The sequence below is a fragment of the Arvicanthis niloticus genome, chromosome 21 (genome assembly GCF_011762505.2).
Source record: "Arvicanthis niloticus isolate mArvNil1 chromosome 21, mArvNil1.pat.X, whole genome shotgun sequence".
In the NCBI taxonomy this organism is placed as follows: domain Eukaryota; kingdom Metazoa; phylum Chordata; class Mammalia; order Rodentia; family Muridae; genus Arvicanthis; species Arvicanthis niloticus.
Genome location: NC_047678.1, coordinates 19,762,350 through 19,777,069, shown reverse-complemented (window position 1 = coordinate 19,777,069; position 14,720 = coordinate 19,762,350). Strand labels below are relative to the sequence as shown.

Genomic DNA, 14,720 nt, shown 5'->3' with positions numbered 1-14,720 from the left:
ACACACTGTCAGAAGAGCACCATTAATAATGAATGCATCCTCCTCTCCCAGCCTGCTTTACTTAGAAAACCCAGCCCAACTGCTGGGCTCAGGAGGAATCTTTAAAATAATTAGCATCAAAGCAGAGTGGTAAAAGAATACTGAGCACCAAAGAAGTTGGTGCCATCTCTGGAGTACTTGTACCCTTGCTGTGGCCTCTTGACAATCTGTGGCCTTGTCATCAATGTCAGGGAAGCCACTGCAGGATGCACAGTGGCCCTGGGTTGTGAATCTGTTTGAGGCTGCAAATGAGTTCAAGGTCAGTTCTAAGCACAAGCTTTAGCATCTGATCAGCCCACAGCGAAGGTCAGCTGAGGAGTGGCAGTTGCTACCACTCTGGGCACCATTGGTTTTAACTAGGACTCTATGACATTGCTTTTAAAGTAGTGGTAGGTGGGTCAGTGAGTGGCCAGGGACCTCCTCAGACCCATTTGAATGTATGTGTCACCAGCACTGTTTCTTTCTAATGCACAGCTCTCTTGGAACAGTGGACAGTGGTTTGGGGCCAGTCTTCTGGGAATCAAGCTCTATGGAATCTGTAGAACCTGGGAAGAAGGGAGCAGACTGTTGTCCTGAGAATCCTCTCTCATCCCTATGTGCAGGCGCCTCAGACCCATGCATGGACAAGGAATTAAACTAAGTCCATGGAACCTTGTAGGTTGGAAGAGGAAGCAGGGCCAGTTAACGTCCCTGTCATTGCACATATGCCTTTGCTCAGGCGCTTTCCATGTTATTTCCACAGGGGAAATGGAGGCTCTAAGAGGTTAAGAAGCTTCATCATGGAGCATCTGCCTAGCTGCAGAGTCAAGGCTGCTACTCACCCCATAGGCTGCCATACTGAGAGCCACTGAGCTCTTGTTTCTGGGTTGTCTCAGATGTACCCTCCATACTATCTATCTATCTATCTATCTATCTATCTATCTATCTATCTATCTATTATCTGTATCATTTATCTATCCACTGGTTGTGCACCATAGGTGTACCATGTTTGCTTGAGGAAGACAGAAGAGGATATTGGATCTCTTGAACTAGAGTTACAGATGTTCATGAGCCACCATGTAGGTTTTGGGAATTGAACCTGGGTTCTCTGGAAGAGCAGCCAGTGCTCTTAACAGCTGAACCATCTCTACAGTGCCCTGTACCCACCATACTTTGAAACTTGCTGAGTGACAAGGTTATGCTGGCCTCACCAGCCAAATACCTGCTTCTTAGGGTTGTGAGCTGGCCTCCTGTGAAAAAAGGGACATTGTGTCCCTTCTTGGCACAAGAGAGGGCAGAAGGCTAAATGGGGCAGGATGGAGTGGCTAGTGAATGCGTAGACCCCTCCAGCCCTGTGAGGGAGTGGCAAGGTACGGCTGTCGTGCCAATGTAGCTGATGTTCTGCTTGGGGAGGTGGTTCTAGAATTCAGAAAATTCTAATTTTCTGTAAGATGGTGTTATGGGTAAGGAACAAAGGGTTAGAGAGGACATGACACCAAGGACAACAACCCCACCCCCCAAGCTTACTTCTCAATTTAAAGATGCTTGAGGTTTTATATACATGTTATTAAAATAATTTTAAAATGGAACATTGCCTTTTCGGAGGAAGTTTCCAGTGTGATATAGTGATACAGTGTAATGGTTTAGGCTGCTGGTGCAGCCTGTGGGCTGGGTGGGGCTCTGGGAGCAATGGTTGCCATGGGAACCAGCTCAGCTGCCTTCCCTGCCAAATGGCTGCTGTTCCAAAAGTTGGTTCCTATGTGGAGCCTTTCCCATGGAAACAATGCCCTAAATGGTGGGCAACATTCCCACACAGGCCCACATCATCTGGCTGTAATGGAGATGAGGTGGCAGGGGGACTTCAAATGAGGGCGCTGAGAATCACGTGACTGAGATGGGGGCGCTTTTCTCTCTGGGAGCAAAGTAAGCAGGTGAGAGAGAGAGAGAGAGAGAGAGAGAGAGAGAGAGAGAGAGAGAGAGAGAGAGAGAGAGACAGAGACAGAGACAGAGAGACACAGAGAGAGACACAGAGAGAGACAGAGAGAGAGAGGATGTGCACCTTCTCTGAGCTTGGCGTATTTCGTGCTATTTTGTTTCATGCTTAGAGCAGAAGCTTGCCCGAGGTTATACAACTGGACAGAAACACAAAAGATGAGTGGCAAACTGTAGCGAGAAACCATGCCTTCCTTAAGCGACTTCCCTACCTTCAAGGGATTCACTGATTCCCACGAGAAGAAGAGTGTGGTAGTAGGACTATAAGCAGCTTGCTCCATAGTTACCTAGCAACCGAGTTTGCCATGATGACTTTTGTCAGAGCCTTTGAGCGGTATTTATGAATCTCTTTCCCTGTACCATACAGAGACCAGGTTATTTTTTAGACGTATGGCATGTACCTTGTCAGCTTTATGCCTCCATCTACAAAGACTTCATTTGATCAAAAAAAATTTTTTTTCTGGGTGAAAAACATGTTCCCCATCTCCCCCACCCCCACACCAGGAGAAGACACACAGCCAAAATCACTTCTGTACTGGGGGCTTTCTGGATCCATGTTGTCCTGGTGAGCCTTTTGGTTCACACTTATTTCATATCTGTGGGGCTCATCTGACCCCTTGGAAACAGTCCCAATGCCTGGCTGAGAGGATTTCCCTTAGTCCTGTGGATGCCGGGGCCAGCTCCGAGGTTGGCAGTTTGTCTGACTTTTTTTTGGAAATGCCAGAGCTTAAGCCCGGGTGTGTTCAGCCTGCTCTGTGCCAGGCCTTGTGAGGACAGGGGGTGGGGGACACAAAGACAGCCCATGCTCTTGGGTGATGGTGGCTTCTCCATGGGGACCACAGAGCTCAAAGCACAAGGTGGAGGCTATGTCTCCTCTGGGAGGTGAGTCCTGGCCCTGGGGTGACTAGAGTTGTCTATGTACTCCCTGCATACTGTCATTCTGCATACACTGGACATTCTATAACTGTAGGGACACACCAGGAGAGCAAAAGCTAGTTGGGGTGACAGAAGAGTGTGTGTCTGCTGCACAAGTGTGGCAGGAGTGGTCACTGAGGGCGACAGGTTGCCGTTGAATGTTCAGTAATGCAGAGGTGACTCATCATCTGTGGATGGTATGAAAAGGGTTTTTAGCCTGTGGACCCTGTTCTACTGAGCCCCAGTTAGAAGGGAACTCCCATAGATAGGAACCCCTGACCTGATGTGGTTCCCTGTAGCCTGGGGTTCCTCAATCCCTGAGGTTAGAGCACCATAAAAAGGAGGGGGGCCCTCAACTGACCACTTCCTGCCAGCTGCCTTAGCAAGGAGAAGCTGTTTATACCAAGGTCCCAGGTAATTCAGCTGTGGGTGGTCCGAACTCTGACTCAAGGGTCAAGTTCGTGTCCTCTGTGACTAATGTGTGTCTTACCTTGTGTTCTCTGAAGAAATAGTTGTATTTTCTCCTCCTCTCCCATCTCTACACAGTGCTTGCTCATGTGGCTTACAGCAGAGAATAGAAGAGTCTTTTTCACCTGTGCTTCTGCTCTGGCCCAGTGTCATTGTCCACTGGGGGGAGGACAGTAGTTGTTAACAAGGGGCAGTGGCACCAGGCTTTGCTGACCAGAGAGTCAAAGATGTCTGCCCTGCCTGCACCCCCCCCCCCCGTTTCTATGGCCCTGCACCTCTCCTGTGACCCTTGTATGTGACGGCAAAGACCCAGGCCGTAGCTCATCCCCATTGTTGATTCTGGGGCTGCAGCCATGACCAGCTCCACCTCAAAGAGTGTAAATGAAAATGGAAAGACTATTTTCAGGAGCTGAACATTTTATTTTGTGAGGGATGTTAATACTGTCTAATTGTTCCAGTGTGCAAATCTGTTCCGGTCGTCGTCCATTGGTATCCCAGTATGCAAATCTATTAAGTCATCTGTTGCTATCCAAGGCAGGGTCAGGTGGTTTCAAGACCCCAAATCTGTAGATCCTCAAGTCCCCCACATAAAATATTACAATACCTTCTCATATACTTTAAATTGCCTCTGCATTACTTACATGCCCAATACAATGTATATGCTGCACAAATGTCATAGCACTTAGGGAATAATGGGAAGAAAAATGGTCCATATATGTCAGGAGAAAAAGAATATATAGAGGCAGAGTCTCCAGTTTACTATATAGGTAAGGGCTACCGTGAACTTCTGATCTTCCCTCCCCAGTGCTGGAGTTACAGGCATGCTTTACACATCCAGTTTTCAGGTGCTGGGAGCTTAGTGTGGGGGAAGCAAGCACTCTACCAACCCAGCTACAGAGCCAAGAGACTCTTGGTTAACCCCAGAGACTTTGTTTTCAGATGCAAAAGTGTTTTGTTAACACATCATATACAGATGATGAAAGAATATCTTTCTACACAGGTAGAAATTCAACGTCTAGGGCAGAGAGAAGGCTCAGGAGTACATCAGATTATGCGCCCAGGGTGATCCGCGTAGACCAAGGGGGTCCAGGTGCAGCATCTTTTCAAGTCTGGTCCATGCTGAGAATCAGCGTCAGTCGGGCTGGCCTTGTAGTCTGCGGGGCTGGAGGGAAAGAGCCTTTCTGCTTCTGACAGGTGTGCTCATAATCAAGAGGGAAGCTTTTAGTTTCTTTCTCACTGATCTTTTTCACAGGAAGGTTGGTTGCTATTGTTTAAGGAGGGAGCTGTTAGTCTTCTCTGGCTTTTCTCTAGTTCTGTGAACAGTTCCCAAAGCCAGCCTGCCTGCCTGCCAGCTTCAGCTAAAGCTGGTGAAACACTGGCCATTTTCGCTAACTAATGGTGTTAAAACCTGTGATTTCCCATCTAAGGCCTGCCGCCCATCCTTAGGGGCTACATGGGCACTTGATACTGCATCGTCCTTACGAACAAAGATCAGAGTGGCCGTTCTAGATCTCCAAGGCTCTTCTTCCAAATAAAATTGAAAATAGTTGCAATCCATTGAATCTGTAAATGTGGATCTCATGGCTAAGGAGGTTTGACTGTGTGTGTATATGTGTCTCGTGGAAACACACATAGGAAATCAAAGTGCCCTGCAGTCTGATTCTGGAATGGCCACCTTCCAAACAAACCTTGTTGTTCTGGGATCCACCCCTGGGCAGGGCCATTCATGGATGGGTACCTTCCTGAAAGAGTGACCTTATAACTTTGCTGTTTTGAGATCTGGTATTTTTCTATACATAATAAAAAACTTTTTTTTTTTAAGGTGTGTTAACTATTCTGTTTTGGTTTTGTTTCTACGTATGCATATATGTATGTGTGCAAAAAGTTTTCCTGTGTATCCCATGTTTGCTTGAACTTGTGAACCTACTGCCGTAGCCTTACCAGTTCAGGCACTACAGTTGTACAGCACCACACCCAGTTGCCTGATGGTTATGTTTATCTGTCTCTCCCCGTTTCTTTCCCCCAACATTTAAATTATTCGTATCTCCATCTCCCCATTCCTAACATTTTTGTGAAGTTCCCCAACTAGATTTTTTTTCCTTGCAATAAATTCTCACCTGAAAAGACTGTAAAAGAGGGTGTACCCTTTTTTAATCTTGGTCTGCCTCTGAAGGCAAATTCTCAGCCCAGCTTTGAGAGGCTTATATTCTTCCTGCCTTCAAAAAGGCACGCACTTCCCCTACGCTGGGGGAGTCCTAAATGTCAGCATCAGGTTTCAGTGACTGCAAAGGATCAGCAACAGGGCTGGTTTTTAGCCACATGCAAATCAAACATGGCCACATAACCCACATTTCTGTGACTACCCTTTTGTTACAGCCTAGAGTTGAAGATGAAAATAATTATTAAAAACCTCTCAAACTAGCCTGCTAGTCTGATACAGAAGGAAACTATGATTCAGGGGTATGGGCACAGTGGTCTTCCGGTGTAGTCAGTCCCTTATCCTCTGGGTTATGCTATCCCCTGCTCTGGTGTGGGTTTCTCCACTACACCTCAGCCTCTCTTCCCCAGAGCAGCACTGGTGTTTGTGTGTGTGGGGGGGTATGTGGGTGTGTGTGTGCATGTATTCATGCTTCTACTCCCTCAGTGGTTAGAATTTTTTTTTTTTTTTAAATGCTGCTTCGGCACATCCAGCCAGCCAGAGATCCTGCTTTTCCCTGGCAGGGTCTTCAGTGGGCAGTTTTTACCCCTACGAGCACTCCTAATTGTTCTTTTAAAAATAATAATTCTTTGAGAATCTCGTGCAATGTATTTTGATCGTAGACACCCCCTTCTGCTCTTCCCACCTCTGCCCTCTCTACACTCATTCCCTGCTCACCAAACTTTGAGTCTGTCTTCTTCCTCTTTCTCCTCCTTCTCTTTCTGTCTAGTCTAGTTTATGTTACTCAACTACCTTTGGGCACAGGGCCTGCTTTGGTGTGTGGTTAACTCGCCAGAAAGCTGACTCTCCTCCTAGCAACTATCAGATGTCAATAGCAGGCTGGAGAGGTGGCTCGGAGGTTAAGAGTGCTGACTGGTCTTCCAGAGGACCAGGGTTAAATTCCCACCATGTCACATGACAGCTCACAACTGTAACTCCAGTCCCAGTGTGGATCTGATGCCCTCACACAGACATATATGCAGGCAAAACACCAATGCACATAAATAAATGATGTTTTAAACACACACACACACACACACACACACACACAGACACACAGACACACACACACACAGAGAAATACCAATAGTTCCTAAGCTACCTCTCCTCTGCCTCCATACTGGGACTTTACCTTGCTCAGGTCCTATCACATGTGTGAGAGTTCATGTATGCAAGTACCCTGCTGTATTTGGAAGAAACTTTTCCTTGAAATCAGCCACCATTTCTGTCTCTTACAAATAGTTTTTCCCTTGCCAGTGTGTGAATCTGCTACAGGCCTGGCTGGAAGCTGACTGGATTCCTTCTTGGTTTTCTGAGTGTGCCTTTCATGATCCCTGCCTGCCTCTCTCTCTGGCACTCTGTGACACCATTTCCCAAGGTCACTCACTCTTCCCTCTCTGTCACCTCTTCACAGTCAGTCCTGACCTGTGAAGACCTCATCATTCTTCAGAACCATCCACCCACATTTCTAGCTCTCTCCTTTCTGCCTTAGCTGGGGGACCTCTTGGGGAAGGCTACCCTCTGTTTTCTAGAATGTTTAGCGATGTCTCTGACCTCTACCCACTAGGAGCCAGTGTTACCTAGAAACATCCCGATATTCCAGATATCCTGGGGTAGAGGAGAGAACTGCCTCTGTCTGAGAAACCACACTTTAACTGGATTCATTACCATGATACCTGTGCCTTCCTTCCCTCTGTCCCAGCTTAAGTGGATGGATGAGATTTTTTTTTTATGAATATAAGCCCTTTAACTATAAATCAGGAGTCAAAATTCACTTCAAGTTAACAAAATATACAAGCCTTTAAGTTATAAATCAGGAGTCAAAAATTAACAATAGAAGATACATAGTAGTGTGTACCATTACTGATGCCGGCCAAGCATTGTACATTTCCTGATATTTCACAGAATGTGTGATTTCTGTTTTGTGCACTTTGCATCCCTGTCTGCCCAGTTCCTGCTTTCTCTCTGCTGCCCTGAATGGGAACCCATACAATGCAGAACATACCTAACAGTCATCACTACAAAAGTCAGCCTAGGTGTGTTCAACTCTAAGTCATGTGACAGGGACAAGGCAGAGCAAGGGTTCCAGAAGAGATTCCTGACTCTTAGGATAAAGTGCCAGACAATTGAAGGGAGAGGAAGGCAGATTTGAGTTGGGAGGGGCCTCCCAGAGCACAGGCGTGCTAATCGACACCGCTTCTTTGTCCTCTGGGATCAACAGTTTCAGTGCTTTCTCAGCAGAGCATTCGAATCGATAAGAGATGTTCTAGTTGATAAGAGATAATGTGAGAGGTGAACCCTTCTATATCTGCTCAGCCCAGAGCCCTTTTCCTTATGTGCATCATTCTGGGGCAAAGGCTAGTTGTGGGGGGATCCCCTCGACACAGCTTTTGGCTGTACTCATTAAAGACTGGTACTATGGTGTGAATAAGTCCAGGACTGGCATGGAGTTGCTGTTCAGTAAATAATGGTGAACAGACTGAACAGCGATCGGCTCCGGGTTAGGTAAGACCATGCGTGACAAAGCTCACACTCCTTTGCCTGGTTTCCTTTTCAGATCTACTGTTGGGAGTCTGTGTTCCTTTATAAGAACCAAACCCATGAATATCTCTTCCCAACTCAAAGAAGAAAGCCCAAGAATATTTTCTCCTAGTTCAAAAGGAAAAGATCATTCCCTCATTCCATGTGTTCTTCTTCCCTAGGTCTGACTACCAGAAACATGGCGACCAGCGCTGTTCCCAGTGAAAACCTTCCCACATATAAACTAGTAGTGGTGGGAGACGGTGGTGTGGGCAAGAGTGCGCTCACTATTCAGTTTTTCCAGAAGATCTTTGTGCCTGACTACGACCCCACCATTGAAGACTCCTACCTGAAGCATACCGAGATTGACAATCAATGGGCCATCTTGGATGGTGAGACCCGATGGCAGCCTTGCATGGGCTGGGTCATTACGTGGGGGAAGATTAGGGAAATTTGATAGGCTTTAGTTGGGCAACATGGTTTCCTGTTATTATAGGATGGCTGCTAGGAGGTAATATGCAGCTTCCTGGGGAGAATTCTAGATAGAGATTGTGTCTTGTTAGAGTGTGTAAAGACCTTGTGGCAATGAAAGTCGACACTGAACCAGGAGGCCAGGCGGGAATCCTGACAGCTTAGAGATGCTTTGTCAGGTGTTGCTTGCTTGAGTAGTCATGCTGATGACAGGTATAGAAGTTCCAAAATAATAAAAGTAGGGAAACTGAAGTTTTCTCCTTTTTTTAGGTTTATTAAGGAAAGCTGAGAAAGAACTCCCAAGAATAGGAGGTGCTTGAAACACCTGAAAAATTATTTCTTAATAACCAGAGTTTATTTAGAAAGTGTCCCTTTGTTGGAAGATCTTGCCTCTGGCATTGTCTTCTAGTCTGGTCAAAATTAGTGTGATGGCCAAGGAACTTACTAGAAAAGTGAATTCCCAGGCCCTTCTCATTCTGAAACTCAGAGGGCAGAGGGTGATAGCTTGTTTTTAGCACACCCTGCAGGGACTGCCGAAGCTAGAGGCCACTGCTCTAGGTTCCCACTGGTCACGATTTTCTATTGCCCAAGTCTCTTTTCTAAACAAAAGCCCATTAAGCCCAGGCCGCTGGTCTCGGAGGAGAGCTTGGGAAGCTGCTGACTTACAAGGTTCTTTCAGATAAATGGTGGTTTGCAAATATTTTTCTCAGTCTGTGTCTTGTTTTCCATTCTCAAGACAGTTTCTTTCAAAGACTAGACATTTCTGTTTTGACGACGTCTAGTTTATTCGTTCTTTTACAGAGTGTGCTTTTGGTATTTTGTCTAAGAAATCTTTGCTTAACCCAAGGTCACAATGGTATTTCTCATGGTTTCTCCTTGAGTTTAATTGTTTGGGGATTTTCATTTCGGTTTTGGCCTATTCTGTATACTTTGCAGCAGCACGGGGGTGGAACAAATCTCCCAGAGATCCTTGTTGAAGAGATTATTCCTTTCAGCTCCCTTTGTCTCTCTAGTGACAACCAATTCCATGTCTAATCTGTCTTTGGTCTGGATGTCTAATTTAAAATCACCGTTGCCTTAACAGTTATAACATTATAACAAACTCAGTAGTCAAAGCCACGAGAATGGATATATGGATTACAGACTCGGTTAAAATTTCTGACTTTGTTTGGGATAATGTTTAAATTTGTCTACAAGCTGAAGGAGTTTTTGTAATGTTTGGTACTGAGCCTGGGACTTTAACTCAAGCTATGCAAGTGACATAGCCCTGAGCCATGTCCTCAGTCTTGAGAACTGATGTCTTCGCTGACAGTGCTGAGCCTGTTAATGTGGAAACACGCTGTCTCTTCGTTTATTTACATCTTTCTTGACCTACCAGTTGTTTTATACTTTCAGATACACGGGTCTTTTATGTACATTTTGTCAGAGCTATACTTACATCTGCATTGATGTTATGGTAAATGTTTTTAATTTCAGCTTTGGTTGTTGGCTGCTAGAATATATAAATATAAGTGATTTCTAATTAATTTTTTAAATGAGGTTAAGATAGCTTGTGAAGGAATGGGTTTCACTGTGGTATTTTTTTCCTCCTTCCCTTCTCCCTCTCGCTCCGGCCCAAAGGTTTTTTAATTTATTTATTATATGTAAGTACACTGTAGCTGTCTTCAGACACCCCATAAGAAGGTATCAGATCTCATTACAGATGGTTGTGAACCACCATGTGGTTTCTGGGATTTGAACTCAGGACCTCTGGAAGAGCAGTCGGTTCTCTTAACCACTGAGCCATCTCACCAGCCCTCATTGTAGTATTTTTAACATATTTGTCATTATATTTAATTTATTCTAACCCATTCCTTGCCCCGCCACTGTGTTTCCTGTGCCTTCTGATCCCCTCCAATATAATTGATTTCTTTATATTAACCACACAACCTGCTGGTTATTAGCTTTAGTGGCTCTTGGTGACATTCTTTTTCCCTAGATAATCAAGCTATGGTAGAGGCAGTTTTATCTTTTCCAATCTGAATGGTTTTTACTTCCTTTTCTTGCCTTACTTAACCCCCCAGTTCTATGCTGAGCAACCTAATAAGAACAGACATCCTTGCCTCGATCCTAAAGAAGCGGCCAGTCTTCTGGCCTGAGTCTGACGGGAACTGTAGATTTATTTGGTGGGGACGCTCTTTATCAGGTTAAGGAAGCTCCCTTCCCTAGTTTGCAGAGGGGTTTCGATCAGGAGTGGATGCTGATGTGGTCAAAGGCTTTCTCTGGATGATGTGATCATATGGCTTTGTTTAATTAAAAAAAAAGTTACTGTGGTAAATTATCTTGGATTTCTCCTATGCTTTTAAACCTTAATTAGTTTTATTTGTCTGACTTTCGTATGGAAGTAATGTTGGTCTTCTAGAATGGCTTAGAAATTGACTTTTGTTTTTAAATTTCTTTAGGAGAGTTTAAGTAAACTTCTTCTAATATCTTTCTTATGTGTTCAGTAGAATTCACTGGCAAGACCATTAAATTAAATATGTTTAATAGATATAGGGTCATTGAATACCTCTTTATTCTTAAGTGAACTTTGGTAGCTTGTGCTTTAAAAAAATTTGTTCAGTTTATCAGTTTCCAAATTTATTGGCACAGGCTTTTGATAATATTCTTTTATTATGTTTATAATACTCATAGATTGTACAGTGATGTCATTTCTCGTTCTTGATACTGGTAACTTGTATCTTTTTTTCTTCCTTTTCCTGATCGGGCACAGTTGGGTTTTCTGTGTATCGATTTTTCTCAGAGCCAGCACCGGCCCCCCTTGATTTCTCTCATTTGTTTCCATTGATTTTCACTCATAACCATTCTTTCTCCTTCTGTACTTCCTTTGGACTTAGGTTTCTCTTGTTCTCATGTCCTTGAAGAGGAATGTCTTGCTGTTCCATCCAGGCTAGTCTCCTGGGCTCAGTGATCCTTTTACCTCAGCCTCCCAAGTACCTGAGACTGTAGGGACACAGCACTGTGCCACACCTTGTTATAATCACCAGAAATGCAAACAGATATTGTTGATTTGAGTCATTTTATTTTTTTTCTTGGGATATTCATTTGGCACTATAAAATTCTCTGAATTGCTTCTTTAGTTGTATTCCACAAATTGTAATATGCTATGCTTTCCTTCCTTCCTTCCTTCCTTCCTTCCTTCCTCACCCCCTCTCCCAGCCCCTGAGATAGGGTCTCACTATGTAACTCTGGCTGCCCTGGAACTCACTGGTAGACCAGGCTGGCCTTCAATTCCCAAAGATCTTCCTGCCTCTGCCTCCTGAGTGCTGGGTGGGTTAAAAGCGTGTACCACTATTCCTAGTTTGTGTTTTCATTTCTACTCAGTTCAAATTCTAGTTTCTCTTTAGATTTCTTCTCTGACCCCTAGGTCATTTAGAAGTATCTTATTTAGTTTTCAAGTATTTGGGAATTTTCCAAAAATCTCTGTGTTCCCGATCTTTAATTCTAGTGTGTCAGGGAACGTGGAGTACATTATTTGAAGTCTTTATTGAGGCTTGTCTCTGTGCCCAGAAGATAGGCTATCTTCATAGATGTTCCCAGAGTCTGCTGTCACTGGATGGGATGTTCTGAGAGTATTTCGCCCATCATACTAACGGATGTTGTGTTCAGGTCTCCTGTGTCTTCACTGGTTTTCTGAATACACAATCTGTCAGTTATTATGAGTGTCAGGTTTTAATAGTAAATGCCCTTGTTTTCCACCAGGGTTTTGCCTGGTGCATTTAAAAAAGTACTCTGTTGTTAAACGCATTTCGGATTGACTTATCCTCTCGACACCTGGCCCTCTTGTCATGGATCTCATCACTCCTGACTCCGTGCTCCCTGCTCTGTACCTTGAAACTGGGAGGACCTTAGCTGGACACTCTCATCATGGCCACCCTTCACTGAAGGGATGCATGCATGCTATGGGATGAAAAGCATCTCTTGGAAAACTCACCAGCCTTTGGGACCTTGTCTGCAGCCTGGGGTTTTGATCTGTTTCACTGGGTGACAGGTAGCCAGATGTGTCCCTACTCAGAAATTTGCATGTGATCTTTCTTCTAGCATGCTCTTCCTGTAGAAATACTTGATTAAAATTTTGTCTTTTTTTTTTTAAGTCAGGTCTTGTGTGTGGCATGCTAGCTTTGAACCCACTGTGCAGCTGGGGTTGAACTTGAGTTTCTGGTTCTCCTGCCTCTGCATCCTGAGTTCTAGGACAGTACGTATATGCCAGGCATTCTGGCATAGTAGACAGGCACTTTACCAACTGAACTACATTCACAGCCTATTAAATGTATTTATTTGTAAGGTCTCCCATGACCAAGACAACTACAATAGTATTTACCTACCCATGTTATTTCTGTCAGTAAATACTTTTAAATAAATAGATGAATTATCAGATACTGAACAATGTATACGTAGTAAAAGATTCAATGGATTAGCTACATCATTCTCTTTGTTTTCCTGACTCAGTAAAGAATATACACATAACTATTAAAAAATTTACATTTGTGCACATTCTTTGTTGTTGCTTCCTTCCTTCCTTTCTTTTTTCCTTCCCTCCTTCCTTCTTCTCTTTCTTCTTTTTCTCCTCCTCCTCCTTAATATCTGAGGTCTCACTATGTAGACTATGTCTCTATGTAGACCAAGATGACCTCGAACTCACAGAGATCTGCTTGCCTTTGTCTCCAGAGTACTGGACGAAAGGCGTGTGCCCTCTGGCCCAGCTTGCACTTTCTAAAATAACTGCAGATACCATCTATTAGAATATATGCCACACTTTAGGATAGACTGAGTTAAATACATGGAAATCAGGTTTTATTTTTTACTGCAGATTTTATAAAGCCCTTCACTGTACAGTGAATTAGGAGCACATGAGTAGAGTATATTGTTAGGATTCCCCAAAAGAACTATTTTTGGCACTTGATTTTGAGCCGTGTTCCACAGAAAGTATTCAGAGGACTATTGCATAATACACAGAGAGGAGAACACCTCTTGGTACAAGTTGTGGCTCAGTCAGTGTTATTTCTTTTTATTGCCATGTAAGCTTCTTTAATGTTTTTCTAAGTAACTTTGAACATTTGCTTCTCAGAGAGAAAACAGTATTTTCCAGAGTGACTTTTAGATGTCGTGATAACATTTCTTAGCTGCAGAGACAGGGGAAGCATGGTCATAAGATTACTTTAGAAGCTTAGATTGGTGAGACCAGACCTGACTTAGTGTCTTTGGTTTTCTATGTGTTTTAATGGAATAGGGTTTTTAAGTGATAAAACACCATATTCAAAGCAAGTTAAGAAGGAAAGGTTTCTTTGGCTTACACGTCCACATCACAGTCCACCACTGAAGGAAGTCAGGACCGGAAGAGTCAATTGGGGCAGGATTCTGGAAGCAGGAGCTGATGCAGGCGCCACAGAGGGATGATGCTTACTGGCTTGTTCCTCATGGCTTCCTTAGCCTGCTTTCTTATAGCACCCAGGACCACCTGCCCAGGGGTAGTGGGCCCTCCTATGATGGGCTTGGCGCTCTTCCATCAATCACTAATTTAGAAAATACTCTTTGGACTTACCTAGAGCCGAATCCTATGGAGATATTTTCTCAGCTGGAGGCTCCCTCCTCTCTGATGACTCTAGCTTATGTTGAAAGAAAACTAGCCAACACACTTAGCATACAGCATTGCCCACCTAGGCTTCCCTAAGAATAGATACTAGATGCCCAGACTAGCACATTCTACAGCATACATTCTCCCATGTTTAACAAGGCTTAAACCATTTCAACTGAATATGGCTTTTAAAAGGATGCCCTATACAATAAATCTCAATTGGGGATTCCTACTTGTTCTTGATCATTCAGTTCCCAGATAAAAGACACAAAACTTTTATATTTATAATAAGCCTTTAATACAGTAGAGCTGGGCAGATATCTACCCTCTAAGCTTTTAAAATCTACTTCCCCATCAATAACTCCAAGTATAACTTGCCATGTTCCATCTGGGCAGCTCTTCATTGGCCATCCCTAATGACCATGTTTTCAAGATTCCTACCTCATGCGTCTTCTCCTCTCTCTACCTCCTTCTTCTCCTCTGCTGGTCCCTGCCTCAGACCCCAAGACCAAAACCCTGCCTACC

At 44.1% G+C, this 14,720-nt stretch overlaps 1 protein-coding gene across 3 annotated transcripts in view; it reads left to right on the top strand.

The window, feature by feature from the left end:
- Mras (muscle RAS oncogene homolog) overlaps nt 1–14,720 on the top strand; it is a 52,682-nt gene that overhangs the window by 16,980 nt on the left and 20,982 nt on the right. For all 3 annotated transcript variants that reach the window (XM_034483952.2, XM_076917796.1, XM_034483951.2), the window contains one exon: nt 8,293–8,502. In XM_034483952.2, coding sequence (XP_034339843.1) covers nt 8,310–8,502 — 193 coding nt within the window. In that variant the 5' untranslated portion in view covers nt 8,293–8,309. The remainder of the gene's footprint in view (nt 1–8,292; nt 8,503–14,720) is intronic.